Source organism: Oryzias latipes, chromosome 1 (assembly GCF_002234675.1).
Source record: "Oryzias latipes chromosome 1, ASM223467v1".
In the NCBI taxonomy this organism is placed as follows: Eukaryota; Metazoa; Chordata; class Actinopteri; order Beloniformes; family Adrianichthyidae; genus Oryzias; species Oryzias latipes.
Genome location: NC_019859.2, coordinates 1,572,686 through 1,588,644, shown reverse-complemented (window position 1 = coordinate 1,588,644; position 15,959 = coordinate 1,572,686). Strand labels below are relative to the sequence as shown.

The window sequence follows — 15,959 nt, the reverse complement described above, 5'->3', positions numbered from 1 at the left end:
AAAGAAAAAGTCTGTTTCATTTAATTTCCTGTTCAAATCCATCATAAATGAGCTTTACTGAGAATGTCTCCAGACCAACATCTGTGAACTTGGGCTGTTAATTCCACGTTAAATCAGCGTCTTCCCTTCATCTAATGCTGAGGAATGACGGATCACTTTTTACAGGATACCTTTCATAATCTTATCAGCTACATGAAATAAACACAGAGCAGAAAAACTGAGGAGTTTCCTGGAATCTCATGTTATCGCTTCATTGTTTTTAACTCATAAAAGCAAAAAGTTTCTCTTTGCATTAAAAGAGAAACATAACCTGTTTCTAAAATAAAAAAGACAGATTCTTAATCTCAATTTCTTATCAAATGAAAAATTGGTTTAATTGTATTCAATGTCAATGTTTCCAGAAGTTAGGAAAATATCAAAGTATACTTGGTGCTAAAGGGAAAGTGTGAGCGTTCCTGCTTAAGCGTGTCAGTGAAGACACTTCAGCGTTGGTCTCATTAGGCGGCATGGCGGCGCCGTCCTCATTACAGCAGGTGATTGGCATGTGAGTGGGACTAATTAGCAGGCTGAGTCTGGCAGAGGTGCAGACGGCAGCTGCCGAGCGGCTGCAGCAGCGTGGAGGTGAGTGGAGGTGGCGCTTCACCTGAATGCTGCTCAGACACAGGCGGAGGATGTCCAGAGGTCCTCGGTTTGTGATCCGGGTTTCTCTCAGAGCTTCTTCTCCTCCTTTCAGTGAAGAAGGAACCTTTTCTCTGTGAAAGACTGAAAGGAGAGAGGTTTGTGAAAATCCAGTATTTCTAAACATCTTTCTGTTCCATCTTCTTCTTCCAGTAAATGATTATGTTTACTTTGATGATAAAATCAGGAGTTCATGTTTCATTGATGGTTCCCCTCATTGTTTGATCATTCTGTATTTTTTCATGAATGCTTTAGATGTTCATGTTGAGATCAGCTGGATTGTTTCTGCTTTATTTTGAAAGGACAGAGATTTTTTTTTGTCTTCATCAGTAGATAAAGTCCTTCCTGTCTGGACTGCAGTGGCTGGTCAGTGTTTCCCAAACTGAAGATCTAGGCAGGCAGACAGACAGGCAGGCAGGCAGGCAGGCAGACAGACAGACAGACAGGCAGGTAGGCAGGCAGGCAGGCAGGCAGACAGACAGGCAGACAGGTAGGCAGACAGGCAGACAGGTAGGCAGGCAGACAGACAGACAGACAGGCAGGTAGGCAGGCAGGCAGGCAGACAGGTAGGCAGGCAGACAGACAGACAGACAGGCAGGTAGGCAGGCAGGCAGACAGACAGACAGACAGGCAGGTAGGCAGGCAGGCAGACAGACAGGCAGGCAAGCAGACAGGCAGGCAGACAGGTAGGCAGACAGGCAGACAGGTAGGCAGGCAGACAGACAGGCAGGCAGGCAGGCAGACAGACAGGCAGACAAAATAAAAAACTTACTACTAAAATAATAAACAATACATAAAACTACATAACAAGTGCTTCAATATGTGTTCAATTGATAAAAACCAGAGAAATAATAATAACAATAAAATTAATTGATATAAAGAGAGTCTCCAAACATAATCTATAAGACGATATCCAGGTTTAACATCTTTATGGCAGTTGGATAAAAACTGTTCTGACATTTTTGTAGTGAAACCTTCCACCAGAGGCACGTTGTCTTGCCCAAGGACCCTTCGACACATGGGCAGGCAGGGCGGGAATCAAACCTAGAATCTAGCGATCAGAGGTTGACCGCCTTACCGCTGCACCACGGCCATCCTTAATCCTGTACGGCATAGTTTTTTAGTAGTTAGGGATTAGGGTGGGGATTCAGACACAGCAGTCTGTTTCATCATTTACCTTCCAGACGGTATTAAACGCTTTCTTTGAAACTTTTTCTTCAAGCTAAAGTCTGAACCGTCGATTTAAAAAAAACTGTTGCTCCAAACTAAAGGAGAGTTTGAGTGAAAGTGGCGGCTGTTTGTCCTGCAGCAGGAGGAGGCTGATGGACAGCAGGAGACGAGAAGACGAGTGGGAAAGTTTGCCTTTCTCACCCTCCACTGTGAAGAGGAGGTTATTGGAGCGACGGCACAGAACAAAGGAGGGATGAGGACGACTCGGCAGATGACGGAACGGATCCGAACAGACACAGAACAAATATTGTAGGACCACCAACTGTCCACACACATGCACGCGCACGTGCACACACGTCCAGCTGTGACCGCTCTGCTTCCATCCAGTAAACCTCGTCTCCAGACTCGCTGGGTCCCGGCAACAGATATCCTGACAACCCAAAGACAAGCATCCTGATATTGTGTGTCTGTCTTTGTGTGTGTGTGTGTGTGTGTGTGAAAAAAACCCAAAAAAGTAGAGTTCTCAACCAAAAGTGGGAAAATCTGTGGATGTTTTTGGTTTAAACCAAAGTCTAACTACAACAAACCATTTCTTAATGTTTGTCAAAAGTTTCACTGAAGCAAACAGTAAAAAACTGAACGTCATGGAAAAATTATTGCACGTTATTTGAATTAAATGTACATTTTTTGGATTGTCGTAAAAGAACCGCTGCTCTGCTTCCTCCTGTTTACAAAACGGAATCTGTGATTAAAGCTAATAGAAGATCTCAGTCCTCTACAGCGTTCGTTCAAACGACCACTTCCAGTGAAAAATCCATGTAGACGCACGCAAACGTGCGTTTTGTGCTTTCAAAACTCTCACATTTACGTGCCATGACACAAGTGAAACTTGCATCGTGGCACATAAACCCCATTGACAGACGCTCAAAGGTCCAACCAATTGAACTTTGACCAATCAGGGAGTCAGATTTGGTAGTGACGTGTGAATGGCATCCTTCTTTAATTCACGGAAGTGCCAAAGGTTTAAAAATTGATCATGAAGGTCGAATGAATAATTGCGGTTAGCGACAGCTCCGCCCCGCTTGCTCAGTGTGAACGCCATGTGCTACATGGACATTCAATAACTCACGTTTAGCACGTTCTTGAATGTGCGTCAGATGTGAGCGTAGCTTTAGAAAGCTACAGGCGCTTTTGTATCCCGTGCACACCCCTGTGCATGCAGAATTTGTGCACCGTCAGTAACTTACTAGAGTGTGGCGTAAGGACGCCGTGCGACAGCATCATCCATACGTCATCAGTGCGTCATTAGCCTTATGACAATGGTACCTTCCATTCCCACAAAATGACCGTACGAGCCTCAAGGGAACTAAAAGACCCCTAAAGATGCAGCTGCTCCTTTCTACGATCCTCCCCAGACCCAGACAACCCAATAACCTGCAGACCCCGTGCGGGTCAACCCCCCAAACGGGGGGACGTGACTTCAGGCTTCAACCATCTTACGTTATGTCTTTTTTTGCCTCCTGAGGAGCAGAACCCATTCTCCTCTGTCTTTCGGGAGGAACATTCTTGTCTCAGGAATGAGGAACCGTTAAGGACCGGAGGAGAACAGCAGGCGGGCTGACGTTTGTCTGCTTTCACTCCACATGCATGAACAGCAGAACAGCATCGGGAACACGAGCAGATGCTGGGAATGCACCGCCGAGAGGGAAGGAAACCCGGGAGAACGCCAGCCGCTGAAGAACACAAAGCAGTCCATCTGAGACTCAAAGAGCTCCTGATGACAGCAGATGATCACCTAAAATCCTGGACATTTATCACATTTACAGAACATGCTCTGGCCTCTTTTTTTCATTTAGAAACTTTGATTTTATCATCCGCTTGTGCTCCAGCTTTCCCATCAAACACACAGAGGGACTGCATTTGCTTTTTCCTCACTTCTTTCTGCCTCCCCAGCTCCCGTCTGAAATGTGATAAAAGGAAATATCACTTTAGCTTTTCCTTGTTTTGAACCTTTCAGCCCTTTCTGCAGGAACAATGGAGTGAACGGTTCTTTTGTGTGTCCAAGTATCCCCATGCTGCAGCCATTTCAACGCTAAATCCAGCCTCAGGTTTCCTGTGACGCCTTTCTTTCAGGGCTCTCCTCTGCTTCCTGTCCATTCAGTTTTATGCTTGAAAGAACTAAAAGGATTAAGATCTGATATTTCAGAATTCAAAAAATGCCGTGTTTGATTGAAGCCAAAGCTCAGATTCCTCCAAAGGTAACAGGGACGTTTTAAGGTTATCTGTCGGTGTCTGTGGAGGACTTTGGTTTCCCTCCTCTGAGCGACACGTTACTTCTGCAACATTGTGAGTTCACTACACAACCACTAGGGGGCTCGTCAGATCCGTTTCACTGCAATTTAAAATCCAAACATCATGCAATAATCACACACAATTGCTTAAGATTTACGTAATAGTTGCGCATAAACGGCATAATCCTCAACCGGGCAAAGACCCGTCCGCCGGAACCCTCGACGAATGAAAGAAACACATGAATTACGTACATCGGCCTTAAAATACCTCCCAGTAAATGAAATGTGAAGCAGAACCCAGCATGGGCTTTCAGTTTGAACAAAAATGATTGGAATGTTTGGTTTTGAAGAGTTTCAAACAACAAAACAGTTTCCTGAGAATGACCCACATGGGCGTCGTCTGCAGACATGTCCATGACGTCCGTCATGACGTCCATCATGACGTCCATAACATCCATCATGACATCCGTCATGACGTCCATCATGACCTCCATCATAACGTCCATCATGACGTCCATCATGACGTCCATAAAGTCTATCATGACCTTCATCATGACCTCCATCATGACGTCCATCATGACGTCCATAACGTCCATCATGACGTCCATCATAACGTCCATCATGACGTCCATCATGACATCCGTCATGACGTCCATCATGACCTCCATCATAACGTCCATCATGACGTCCATCATGACGTCCATCATGACGTCCATAAAGTCTATCATGACGTCCATCATAACGTCCATCATAACGTCCATCATGACGTCCATCATAACGTCCATCATGACCTTCATCATGACCTCCATCATGACGTCCATCATGACGTCCATCATGACGTCCATCATAACGTCCATCATGACGTCCATCATGACGTCCATCATGACGTCCATCATGACGTCCATCATAACGTCCATCATAACGTCCATAACGTCCATCATGACGTCCATCATGACGTCCATAACGTCCATCATGACGTCCATCATGACGTCCATCATAACGTCCATCATAACGTCCATCATGACGTCCATCATAACGTCCATCATAACGTCCATCATAACGTCCATCATAACGTCCATCATAACGTCCATCATGACGTCCATCATAACGTCCATCATGACGTCCATCATCATGACGTCCATCATAACGTCCATCATAACGTCCATCATGACGTCCATCATGACGTCCATCATAACGTCCATCATAACGTCCATCATGACGTCCATCATAACGTCCATCATGACCTTCATCATGACCTCCATCATGACGTCCATCATGACGTCCATAACGTCCATCATGACGTCCATCATAACGTCCATCATAACGTCCATCATGACGTCCATCATGACGTCCATAAAGTCTATCATGACCTTCATCATGACCTCCATCATGACGTCCATCATGACGTCCATAACGTCCATCATGACGTCCATCATAACGTCCATCATGACGTCCATCATAACGTCCATCATGACGTCCATCATGACGTCCATCATAACGTCCATCATGACGTCCATCATAACGTCCATCATGACGTCCATCATGACGTCCATAAAGTCTATCATGACCTTCATCATGACCTCCATCATGACGTCCATCATGACGTCCATCATGACGTCCATCATGACGTCCATCATGACGTCCATAACGTCCATCATGACGTCCATCATAACGTCCATCATGACGTCCATCATAACGTCCATCATGACGTCCATCATAACGTCCATCATGACGTCCATCATGACGTCCATAAAGTCTATCATGACCTTCATCATGACCTCCATCATGACGTCCATCATGACGTCCATCATGACGTCCATCATGACGTCCATCATGACGTCCATAACGTCCATCATGACGTCCATCATAACGTCCATCATAACGTCCATCATGACGTCCATCATGACGTCCACCATGACGTCCATCATGACGTCCATCATGACGTCCATCATGACGTCCATCATAACGTCCATCATGACCTCCATCATGACGTCCATCATGACGTCCATAACGTCCATCATGACCTCCATCATGACGTCCATCATGACGTCCATAACGTCCATCATAACGTCCATCATGACCTCCATCATGACGTCCATCATGACGTCCATAACGTCCATCATGACGTCCATCATGACGTCCATCATGACGTCCATAACGTCCATCATGACGTCCATCATAACGTCCATCATGACGTCCATCATAACGTCCATCATGACGTCCATCATAACGTCCATCTGCTTCTCCTTTCAGGGACCTGAGTGAAAACCGGATCCAGGCTGTTCCGAGGAGAGCTTTCAGAGGAGCGGCTGATCTCAAAAACCTGTGAGTCAAAGTGCAGGAAGACTGCTGGAAACATGGGTGACGATGATGATGATGATGATGATGATGATGATAATGATTATGTCTTCCCAACTATAGCCAGCTGGACAAAAACCACATCAGCTGTGTTGAGGAGGGAGCGTTCAGAGCGCTGCGATCTCTGGAAGTGCTGTGAGTGTTCTGAAGCATCATCCCTGAATTCCTCTGATGTTTGGAGAACAGTTTGTTCTTCTGCTGCAAACTCCTTTCCTGCTTTCTTCTCCATCCTTCCTGTCACATGACAACCCCCCTGTCAGCACCCTGAACAACAACAACATCAGCAGCATTCCCGTCTCCAGCTTCAACCACATGCCCAAGCTGCGCACCTTGTGAGTGTCCCGTCCTCCCTGCCTGGGAACCCAAAGGGGTTCACTTACATTCTGACACCCAGGTTTTTTCTGCCCCGCCCCCTCCAGCCGGCTCCACTCCAACTCCTTGCGCTGCGACTGCCACCTGGCCTGGTTGTCTCCGTGGCTGCGGCAGCGCCCGGCGCTGGGCCTCTACACTCAGTGCAGTTCCCCTGCGGCCCTCAGGGGCCTCAACCTGGCCGAGCTGCGGAAGAGCGACTTTGCCTGCACAGGTACAGACGCTCGGCTTCTACTGGAATGAAAATTCTCAAAAATGATCATGAAATGTAAGAAATTAGGATGAAAAAAAAAACAAGGTAAATGTCTAAAACTGGATTTTCTGTCAGAAAAACTGTGTTTTCGCTCCAAAAGCGGAGAATAGAGAAGATTTTCAACCCTTTGCTGTTGTCAGGAAACAGCGGCAGCGCCTTCGTTCAGCCGTGCAGCTTGGCCTCCGGATCCTGCCCCCCCATGTGCTCCTGCAACAACAACATTGTGGACTGCAGGGGGCGGGGCCTCACTGCCATCCCCGCCCACCTCCCAGAGGCCATGACCGAGATGTAAGAAGCAAACTGTCCCAGATTTAGTTTCTGCGATGATCCTTTCGTTTCTGCTTTGGATCATTTCTATGTTCCTGAAGGGTTCTCTCATGTTTGACCTAAAACCCGTCATAATCAGGAACCTCCTCTGCTAAATCCTTCCTCTAAGCGTGTTTGTTTGATGGGCAGCAGATCAAATTCTTTGCTTCCACAGACGTCTGGAGCAGAACGGCATCAAGTCGGTTCCTCCTGGAGCGTTCTCCTCCTACAAGAAACTCCGGCGAATGTGAGTCTGTCTGAAAGGGCCTACAGAATACCCTGCTTTTCTTTAGCCATGTATCCGATCATATATGACCGTTGGCACACGGAAGAAGGATTTTTTTCAATGAAAAATTTGTTATCTTTGCACCTCCTACCTGGAAGTGAGACGACTTGATCTCTGAGGCTCCGCCTTTCGCTCCTTGTGGGTGCCGCCCACTTAATGACATCATCCTCGGCCCCTGCAGCGTGTCTGCGTTTCTCCCATGAAAACAAACAACTTTTGCAAAGATGGATGCTTATTGTGACGATACAATTAAAGCGTTCAGCCGATCACTGCTAGCTCCATTGAGGAAGTGGGCGTGTCTGTTATCCTGTGGGCGGGGCTTGCAGCGGGGTCCTCATTTTGTGACATCACAATGTGAGGACCCACTAGTTTTGATGGATTGGGAGGGGCTGCTGCTCAAGGGGCAGGTTTTTAAAGGAACACTTAGAAACGTGTGAACAGATCAAAATACCATCACTTTGGGGTTTCTTTTTGTGAGGATTGATCATTATAATTCACTTAAAAGCTAAAAAAAAAGTTGATTTCGCAAGATATAGGCTCTAGAAACTTTTGCTGTGTGTTACCCGAATGAAAGAGAGCAGCAAGCTGATTCTAGAAGCTTCTACTAAAGCAAAAAGCTAATAAATGTCAATAAAGTGAACTGAAACGTTCTTAGATGAAAGCTGAAGTGAAGGAAGGAACGATCCAATAGGGACCACTACGGTAAACCAGAACCCACAGATTCAAACCCAGAACCAGACGGATCAAGAAAGTCTGAACCCAGAACCCCAACAAACACTGTTATAGATATGAGTAAGATAAATAAAGTTTAGCCTAAATGACAAAAGGGGTTTATTTAAATATACACCTCATGAGTCAAATATTCATAATCCCTATTGTAACAGTAAAATCTGTCCAACACTAGAGGCTTTCATCTCTCATCTGTCTGCTAAAGGAACGGACAAGTAATAAAAAAAAATAAGTCTGAACCCAGAAACTGAAGATGAACTTCAAATCCTGGAAGCTCTGCCTCCGTGGGACTGAAGAGTCACAGCTGACAGATCCTGACGGCCGTCTGGGTTTTCTGTTTCAGATTCATTTTCCAAAGATTTTGACGTCCCTGAACACGTTGCAGCTTCTCTGCCTTGTTTAGTTTCAGAGCGGTCATCAGTCATCATTCCTGTTTTATCCTTTGTTTTTTGGTTCCTCTCTGAGCTCCTGGAGGTCCGTGGAGAACCCAGAAGAACAAAGACGTTCCACGGCGACAGAACCCAGAGCTTCATGACGGAACATGAGAGTAGGAGATGATCAAAGGGAAGAGGAGAGGAGGACAGATCAGACACTGCAAACCAAATGCTGACATGCATGTCAGAATATAACAACAGAAATGTGTCTTTGATTTTACCTTTCTGACAAGTTTACTGATCAAAAACTTCACAGGAGTTTAATTTTTCATCCCTTCATCATATTTACCTTTTTTTTTAGCAAAAATAAACAGAAATGTTAGTGTTCTTTGCTTTCCAACAGAAACACGAGCTTCAGTGGCTTTAATCTGGTGTGCATTAACCCGTGTTCTATCCTAGGCACTTTAGCGTTGGGAGTTGGGTCATCTAGACCCACTAGACAGTGCTCTGAACCTTTTTTCTTCAATGATTTGTGATCTTCACTGGTGTCCATGGATTACATGAAATCTTTCCACCTTTATCCACCTTTGTCATGGTAGGGAGAACACCTCAATGGAAGGGGGGGGGGTCATCTGGACCCCATAGGATAGCACAAGGGTTAAAAAAAAAAAGGTTTCAGATTCATGAGGCTTCGCTCAGAGGGAGGAGGTTGTTTCTCTCCAAATCGTTCATAACTAAAGAAAGATTCGACCCAGTGGAAGAAAGTAAAAAAAAACTGCAGCAAAAATGGTGAAAATCAGCAAAATCAAAAGTTTTTCGCTAGAATTTGAACAGAGCGTCTGATTTGCTCTGTGCTTCAGTGGACCTCAGCATGGAGCGGCTCCTCATGGTGAGACCGAGAGCCGTCAGAACCTTGGAGGCGAGGAACCGTCCTCTCTGCTCCTCCTCTGCGCTCTGACTGTCATCCTGTCAGGAGAAGAGGAGCAGACTGGAGCGGGTGGCCTCACGGCGTTTGACCTGCTGCAGCAGAGCAGCAGCTGCTCCACCCAACGGGCTGCGGTTCTGCTGGATGAACCCGACCAAACCCGCAGAACATTTGGTTCAGAGCAGCGGCTGTCAGGAGGAACAGTAACACAACCACTGTCTCCTTGATGAGACAAGCTGCTCTTCATCATCGTCTTCTCATCTGCACAGACGATGCTTCATGTCAGACCAGACTGTCCTGTGACAAAACAAAGCGTTGACCATTTCAGTCCTTTATGGGTGAATAATGATCATCTCAGGTGTGTGTAGGTGTGTGTAGGTGTGCGTAGGTGTGCGTAGGTGTGTGTAGGTGTGTGTAGCGGTTTAGGGTTTGATGCCAAAAAGATGCTTCAGAATAGAAAAATCCATCAGAGACTGAAGCTGCAGGAAAAGATGAGAACAGAGACAATAAAAAGTCAAATCTTCAGAAAGACAGTAAAGACGGATCAGAGACGTTCCGTGACGTTCCGTGACGTTCCGTGGCGTTCCGTGACGTTCCGTGGCGTTCCATGACCTTCCGTGACGCCACTTTTGTTTTTCCATCTTGCTTTTCAGAGACCTGAGCAACAACCAGATCAGTGAGATGGCTCCTGACGCCTTCAACGGCCTCCGAGCCCTCAACTCACTGTGAGTCCGGACGCCGCCTCACCGGCAGCACTCTACACACACTGATGGACAAACACACACACTGATGGACAAACACACACACTGATGGACAAACACACACACTGATGGACAAACACACACACTGATGGACAAACACACACACTGATGGACAAACACACACACTGATGGACAAACACACACACTGATGGACAAACACACACACTGATGGACAAACACACACACTGATGGAAAAACACACACACTGATGGACAAACACACACACTGATGGACAAACACACACACTGATGGACAAACACACACACTGATGGACAAACACACACACTGATGGACAAACACACACACTGATGGAAAAACACACACACTGATGACAAACACACACACTGATGGACAAACACACACACTGATGGACAAACACACACACTGATGGACAAACACACACACTGATGGACAAACACACACACTGATGGAAAAACACACACACTGATGGAGAACCACACACACTGATGGACAAACACACACACTGATGGACAAACACACACACTGATGGACAAACACACACACTGATGGAAAAACACACACACTGATGGACAAACACACACACTGATGGAAAAACACACACACTGATGGAGAACCACACACACTGATGGACAAACACACACACTGATGGACAAACACACACACTGATGGACAAACACACACACTGATGGACAAACACACACACTGATGGACAAACACACACACTGATGGACAAACACACACACTGATGGAAAAACACACACACTGATGGACAAACACACACACTGATGGACAAACACACACACTGATGGACAAACACACACACTGATGGACAAACACACACACTGATGGACAAACACACACACTGATGGACAAACACACACACTGATGACAAACACACACACTGATGGACAAACACACACACTGATGGACAAACACACACACTGATGGACAAACACACACACTGATGGACAAACACACACACTGATGGACAAACACACACACTGATGGACAAACACACACACTGATGGAGAACCACACACACTGATGGACAAACACACACACTGATGGACAAACACACACACTGATGGACAAACACACACACTGATGGACAAACACACACACTGATGGAAAAACACACACACTGATGGACAAACACACACACTGATGGACAAACACACACACTGATGGAGAACCACACACACTGATGGACAAACACACACACTGATGGACAAACACACACACTGATGGACAAACACACACACTGATGGACAAACACACACACTGATGGACAAACACACACACTGATGGAGAACCACACACACTGATGGACAAACACACACACTGATGGACAAACACACACACTGATGGACAAACACACACACTGATGGACAAACACACACACTGATGGACAAACACACACACTGATGGAACACTTCCTGTCTGTTCTGTTTCAGGGTTCTGTACGGAAACAAGATCACGGAGCTTCCCGGCGGGATTTTTGACGGCCTGTCTTCTCTGGAGCTGCTGTGAGTGAACACACACACACACACAAACACACGTTGAAGGTGAACTTCTCAAGGGAATTAGAATCTAAAGTTCTGTAACCCTTGTGCTATCCTAGGCACTTTAACGTTGGGAGTAGGGTCATCTAGACCCACTAGACAGTGCTCTGAACCTTTTTTCTTCAATGATTTGTGATCTTCACTGGTGTCCATGGATTACATGAAATCTTTCCACCTTTATCCACCTTTGTCATGTTAGAGAGAACATGTCAATGTAAGGGGGGGGGGGGTCATCTAAGATAGCACAAGGGTTAAGGAAGATCTTATGTTTAAAAAGAAACTTTTTTTTTTTAATCTTACAGTGAACTTTTGGTTCTGGGATTCTGACCCGGATCCAGATCTACTCTCTCATCCAGTTTCTTAACCTTCCAGGTTGCTGAATGCGAATAAGATCCACTGCGTTCGAGCGTCGGCCTTCAAAGATCTGGAGAACTTGGCTCTTCTGTCGCTGTACGACAACAAGATCCAGAGTCTGGCCAAAGGGACTTTCAGCGCGCTGCACAGCATCCAGACTCTGTAAGAACACACACGTCCCGGTTCACCGCTTTGCCCTGGGGTCCGGCTCATCCCTCCTCCGTCTTCCCATCAGCCATCTGGCCCAGAACCCCTTCGTCTGCGACTGCAACGTCAAGTGGCTGGCTGACTTCCTGCGGTCCAACCCCATCGAGACCAGCGGGGCGCGCTGCGCCAGCCCCCGCCGGCTCGCCAACAAACGCATCGCTCAGATCAAGAGCAGCAAGTTCCGATGTTCCGGTCAGTTTCCTGTGAACTGAAGATGTCTCACTTTGACCCAAACACAAAGATCCTGTGACCCCCCCAAAAGACCTCAAGCTCAGGAAAAGCTGCAGGCAGATTGTTCTTTTCTTAGTCTGTATTCCTATTTTTTCATTTAGTATATGTCTAGAGTTAGCTTTTTCAAAGAGCTTCAATCAGGAAGTGAGGTTATGTTTTTCGTGTCCAGCTTTTACAACCACAGCGATGCGTTGATGGCCAAACCCTGTTTGGATTTAAGCCGAACCTTTTATTTCCATTTCATTATTTTTGCTTCTTTCTTATGATGCAACATTTTACCAACAGAAAAAATATGTCGTCCAGTCAAAAATAGTTCAAATCGGCTAAAAACTACAGATCCCGGAGCTCCGCCCCTTCCATCAGATGTCCTCTGCAGAAAGCGAATGTCCTTCATTTCTGCAGAGATATTTAGGTTTGGGAAAGTCCTCTGCAGAGGATGGATTTATATTTCTGGTAGTCAGAAGGATAAGAAAGGATGTTTCTCTGAAGGTAAGAACGAGTTTTTCTGCATCCTGTCAGTCCCTTCGGCATCTGAGGAGGAATTTTCTTCATCCTAAATCAGCAGAAGTGTCTGTTTGAGTCAGATTGATGTTGGGATGTTGGCTGGATTGCTCCATCTTTTGTCTGTTTATGATGAGGAGCAATACTGACATCTGAACGATAACATAGTGTCCCTTTTTTCTGTTTTTGGACTAATTTAAGGATTATTTTCTGTGCTTTTTATTCTTATTTTCCCTGAAATTACTTCAAAATAAATCTTTAATTTTAGCAGGACTAAAGATGGAACCTTTTATTTCTGATCCGCCTCTTTGAGACTAGAAAACTGTCCTGAAAACAAACTCTAACTTTATTCTTCCTGATTCAAACGTCAAAACCTTCTTGACTGTTTCCATTTTCTTTTCCAACAGCCAAGGAGCAGTACCACATCCCAGGTGAGTCCTTTCACGTGGAGCTTCAGAGGAACCGGCGCTCCCACTAACCCGTGGCGTCTTCCTGTTTCAGGAGCAGAAGACCGGCGGCTGAGCCACGAGTGCAACAGCAAGCCGGTGTGTCCCGTTAAATGCCGGTGTGAAGCCAACGTGGTGGACTGCTCCAACCTGCGGCTCACCAAGTTCCCCCAACGCCTGCCGCCGTCCACCGAAGAGCTGTGAGACGCACACACACAGACACACACGCACAGACACGCACACACATGCACAGACCGCCGCCGCAACGGCGTTCTGGATGTAAAGGACCCCATTTAAAGGCTCTGCAGCCACAGAATGCAGAACACACAGAACACCCACAACATAGAACACTCAGAACACTCACTTGCAGATTCCAGAACCTCCCTGAACGCACAGAGAACCCGTTTCAGAGTCAAACCTGAGTTCTGTGTGAAAACAGAATAAAGAGACTCGCTCAAACAGAACTTCAGACAACCAGCTTGTTGCCACAAAAATGAAACAGAAAACAGAACAGGAGAATCTGAATATTTTCCCAGAATCCTCCAGTGTTCTGAAGCTGTTTGGATGGTTCCTCTGAAGAATGATCTTTCTTTGTTTTGGGCTGATTCTGGGCGGTTCTAACGCTGCGGTTCCTCCGTCTGAAGTTCCTGCTCTGAACGTCCAGTTCCTCTGCTGGTTGATGTTCTGGACGTGAACAGAGGAGCCGCTCTCTGTGCTTTCATTGTAAGCTAGCTGCAGGACAGTCCCATACCATCACTCCCCCGCCGCCGTGTTTGACAGTCAGAATGGGAAACGTTGCAGAACATGAGGTCAGACATCTTTCCTTTGGATGTCGGCTGCAGACAGAATGTGGTTCCGGTAGAGTCTTTTGGTTTGTTCAGACGGAGTTTCCTGCACGTCAGTTTTGTTTTCCTTGAGGAAACAGAAGCTTCTTCTGTCATTTTGACCTTCTGGATGTGCCATTCTGGACTGAAACCGGCAAAAGGCTCATAAAATGTCGATTCACATGATTCCTCATAAAAACAACCTTTTTTTTAAAAGAAGTTGGAAGTATGAAAAAAAAAGTCAAATTTCAGATCTTTTCAAATTATCTTTTAACTTTTCCAGACTGACATAAAATTCTTCTAATAAACATCTGGATTCTCCGGACCGGAAAACTAAAAACTCCTTTCATTTGAAGGTGCTGGTTGTCGTCATTTTATGCTGCGTTGAAGTGAAATCAAAGCTGGAAACTGAGCGGCTGATGTGAACGGATGTTTAAAGATCCGACCTTCAAACTAGTTTCCTTAAACTTCAGTTTAGTGATGAAACAGTGAAGCTGCACAGACGTGTGAGGCTTTGACTGTTTGGTTGTCCTCTCTTCCTCTCTTTCTCTTCTTCCTCTTCTTCCTCATGTGATCTCTCTGGGATTGACCCAGGCGCCTGAACAACAACGACCTCTCCACGCTGGAGGCCACCGGAGCCTTCAAGAGCCTGAAGCATCTAAAAAAAATGTAGGTCACGTCAGCACTCGACCTCCCTGTTCGTCTCTGTCAGAACATCAACCCCCCTCCCCTCCCCTCCTCAAGGCCAAAGGCAGTTCTCAGGGGTCAACAGTGTTTCTGTGACCTTTGACCCTGTCAGGGGTCCAGATCATGAGAACTCATTGAAGAACTTCTGGGACTTCGTTCCTGGAGGTTCCTGTTTGCTAGAAATGTCCAAACATTTCCAGATGAATTCGATCTCATTCTTCTGTGACTGACGGACCTGAATCCAGGTTTTCTGGCACAAACGGCTTTTTTTTAAAGCTTTTGCAGATTTTTTTTTTTTATCTTATTGAGTTTAAGGTCCCTTTAAGGTCGTGTCAAACAGCCGCTACGGACATTTTGCTCGAATTGGCACGGATGAAAATATTTCAGACGTGGTAAAAGTGAGAAAAGTTCTGGACTTTACGTGAAATTTTCACAGATGTTTCAGGAATGAACCACGTTAAAACCACGGAAGAAGTAGAAATAAACCACGTGAATAACACGTAAATCAACGTAGAACATGAACTCTGTGATTGTGTGTTGGGAACGGTTGTGGAAAGGCAAACTTGCGAATGCATCTCATAAAAATCACGTACAACTGTGTAAGACTTACGTAATTAGCTCAGAACCGAATTCACGTAGAGAGCGGACGGCCAAAACCCTCGATG

At 45.9% G+C, this 15,959-nt stretch overlaps 1 protein-coding gene across 1 annotated transcript in view; it reads left to right on the top strand.

Annotated features, from left to right (window-relative positions):
• Positions 1-15,959, top strand: part of LOC101161946 (slit homolog 1 protein) — a 51,954-nt gene that overhangs the window by 16,289 nt on the left and 19,706 nt on the right. Inside the window, exons 5-17 of the mRNA XM_023955750.1 lie at positions 6,393-6,464; positions 6,561-6,632; positions 6,758-6,829; positions 6,917-7,080; positions 7,260-7,407; positions 7,601-7,672; positions 10,393-10,464; positions 11,937-12,008; positions 12,417-12,560; positions 12,634-12,797; positions 13,745-13,768; positions 13,839-13,983; positions 15,202-15,276. Of these exons, the coding sequence (XP_023811518.1) occupies positions 6,393-6,464; positions 6,561-6,632; positions 6,758-6,829; positions 6,917-7,080; positions 7,260-7,407; positions 7,601-7,672; positions 10,393-10,464; positions 11,937-12,008; positions 12,417-12,560; positions 12,634-12,797; positions 13,745-13,768; positions 13,839-13,983; positions 15,202-15,276 (1,296 nt within the window). The remainder of the gene's footprint in view (positions 1-6,392; positions 6,465-6,560; positions 6,633-6,757; positions 6,830-6,916; positions 7,081-7,259; positions 7,408-7,600; positions 7,673-10,392; positions 10,465-11,936; positions 12,009-12,416; positions 12,561-12,633; positions 12,798-13,744; positions 13,769-13,838; positions 13,984-15,201; positions 15,277-15,959) is intronic.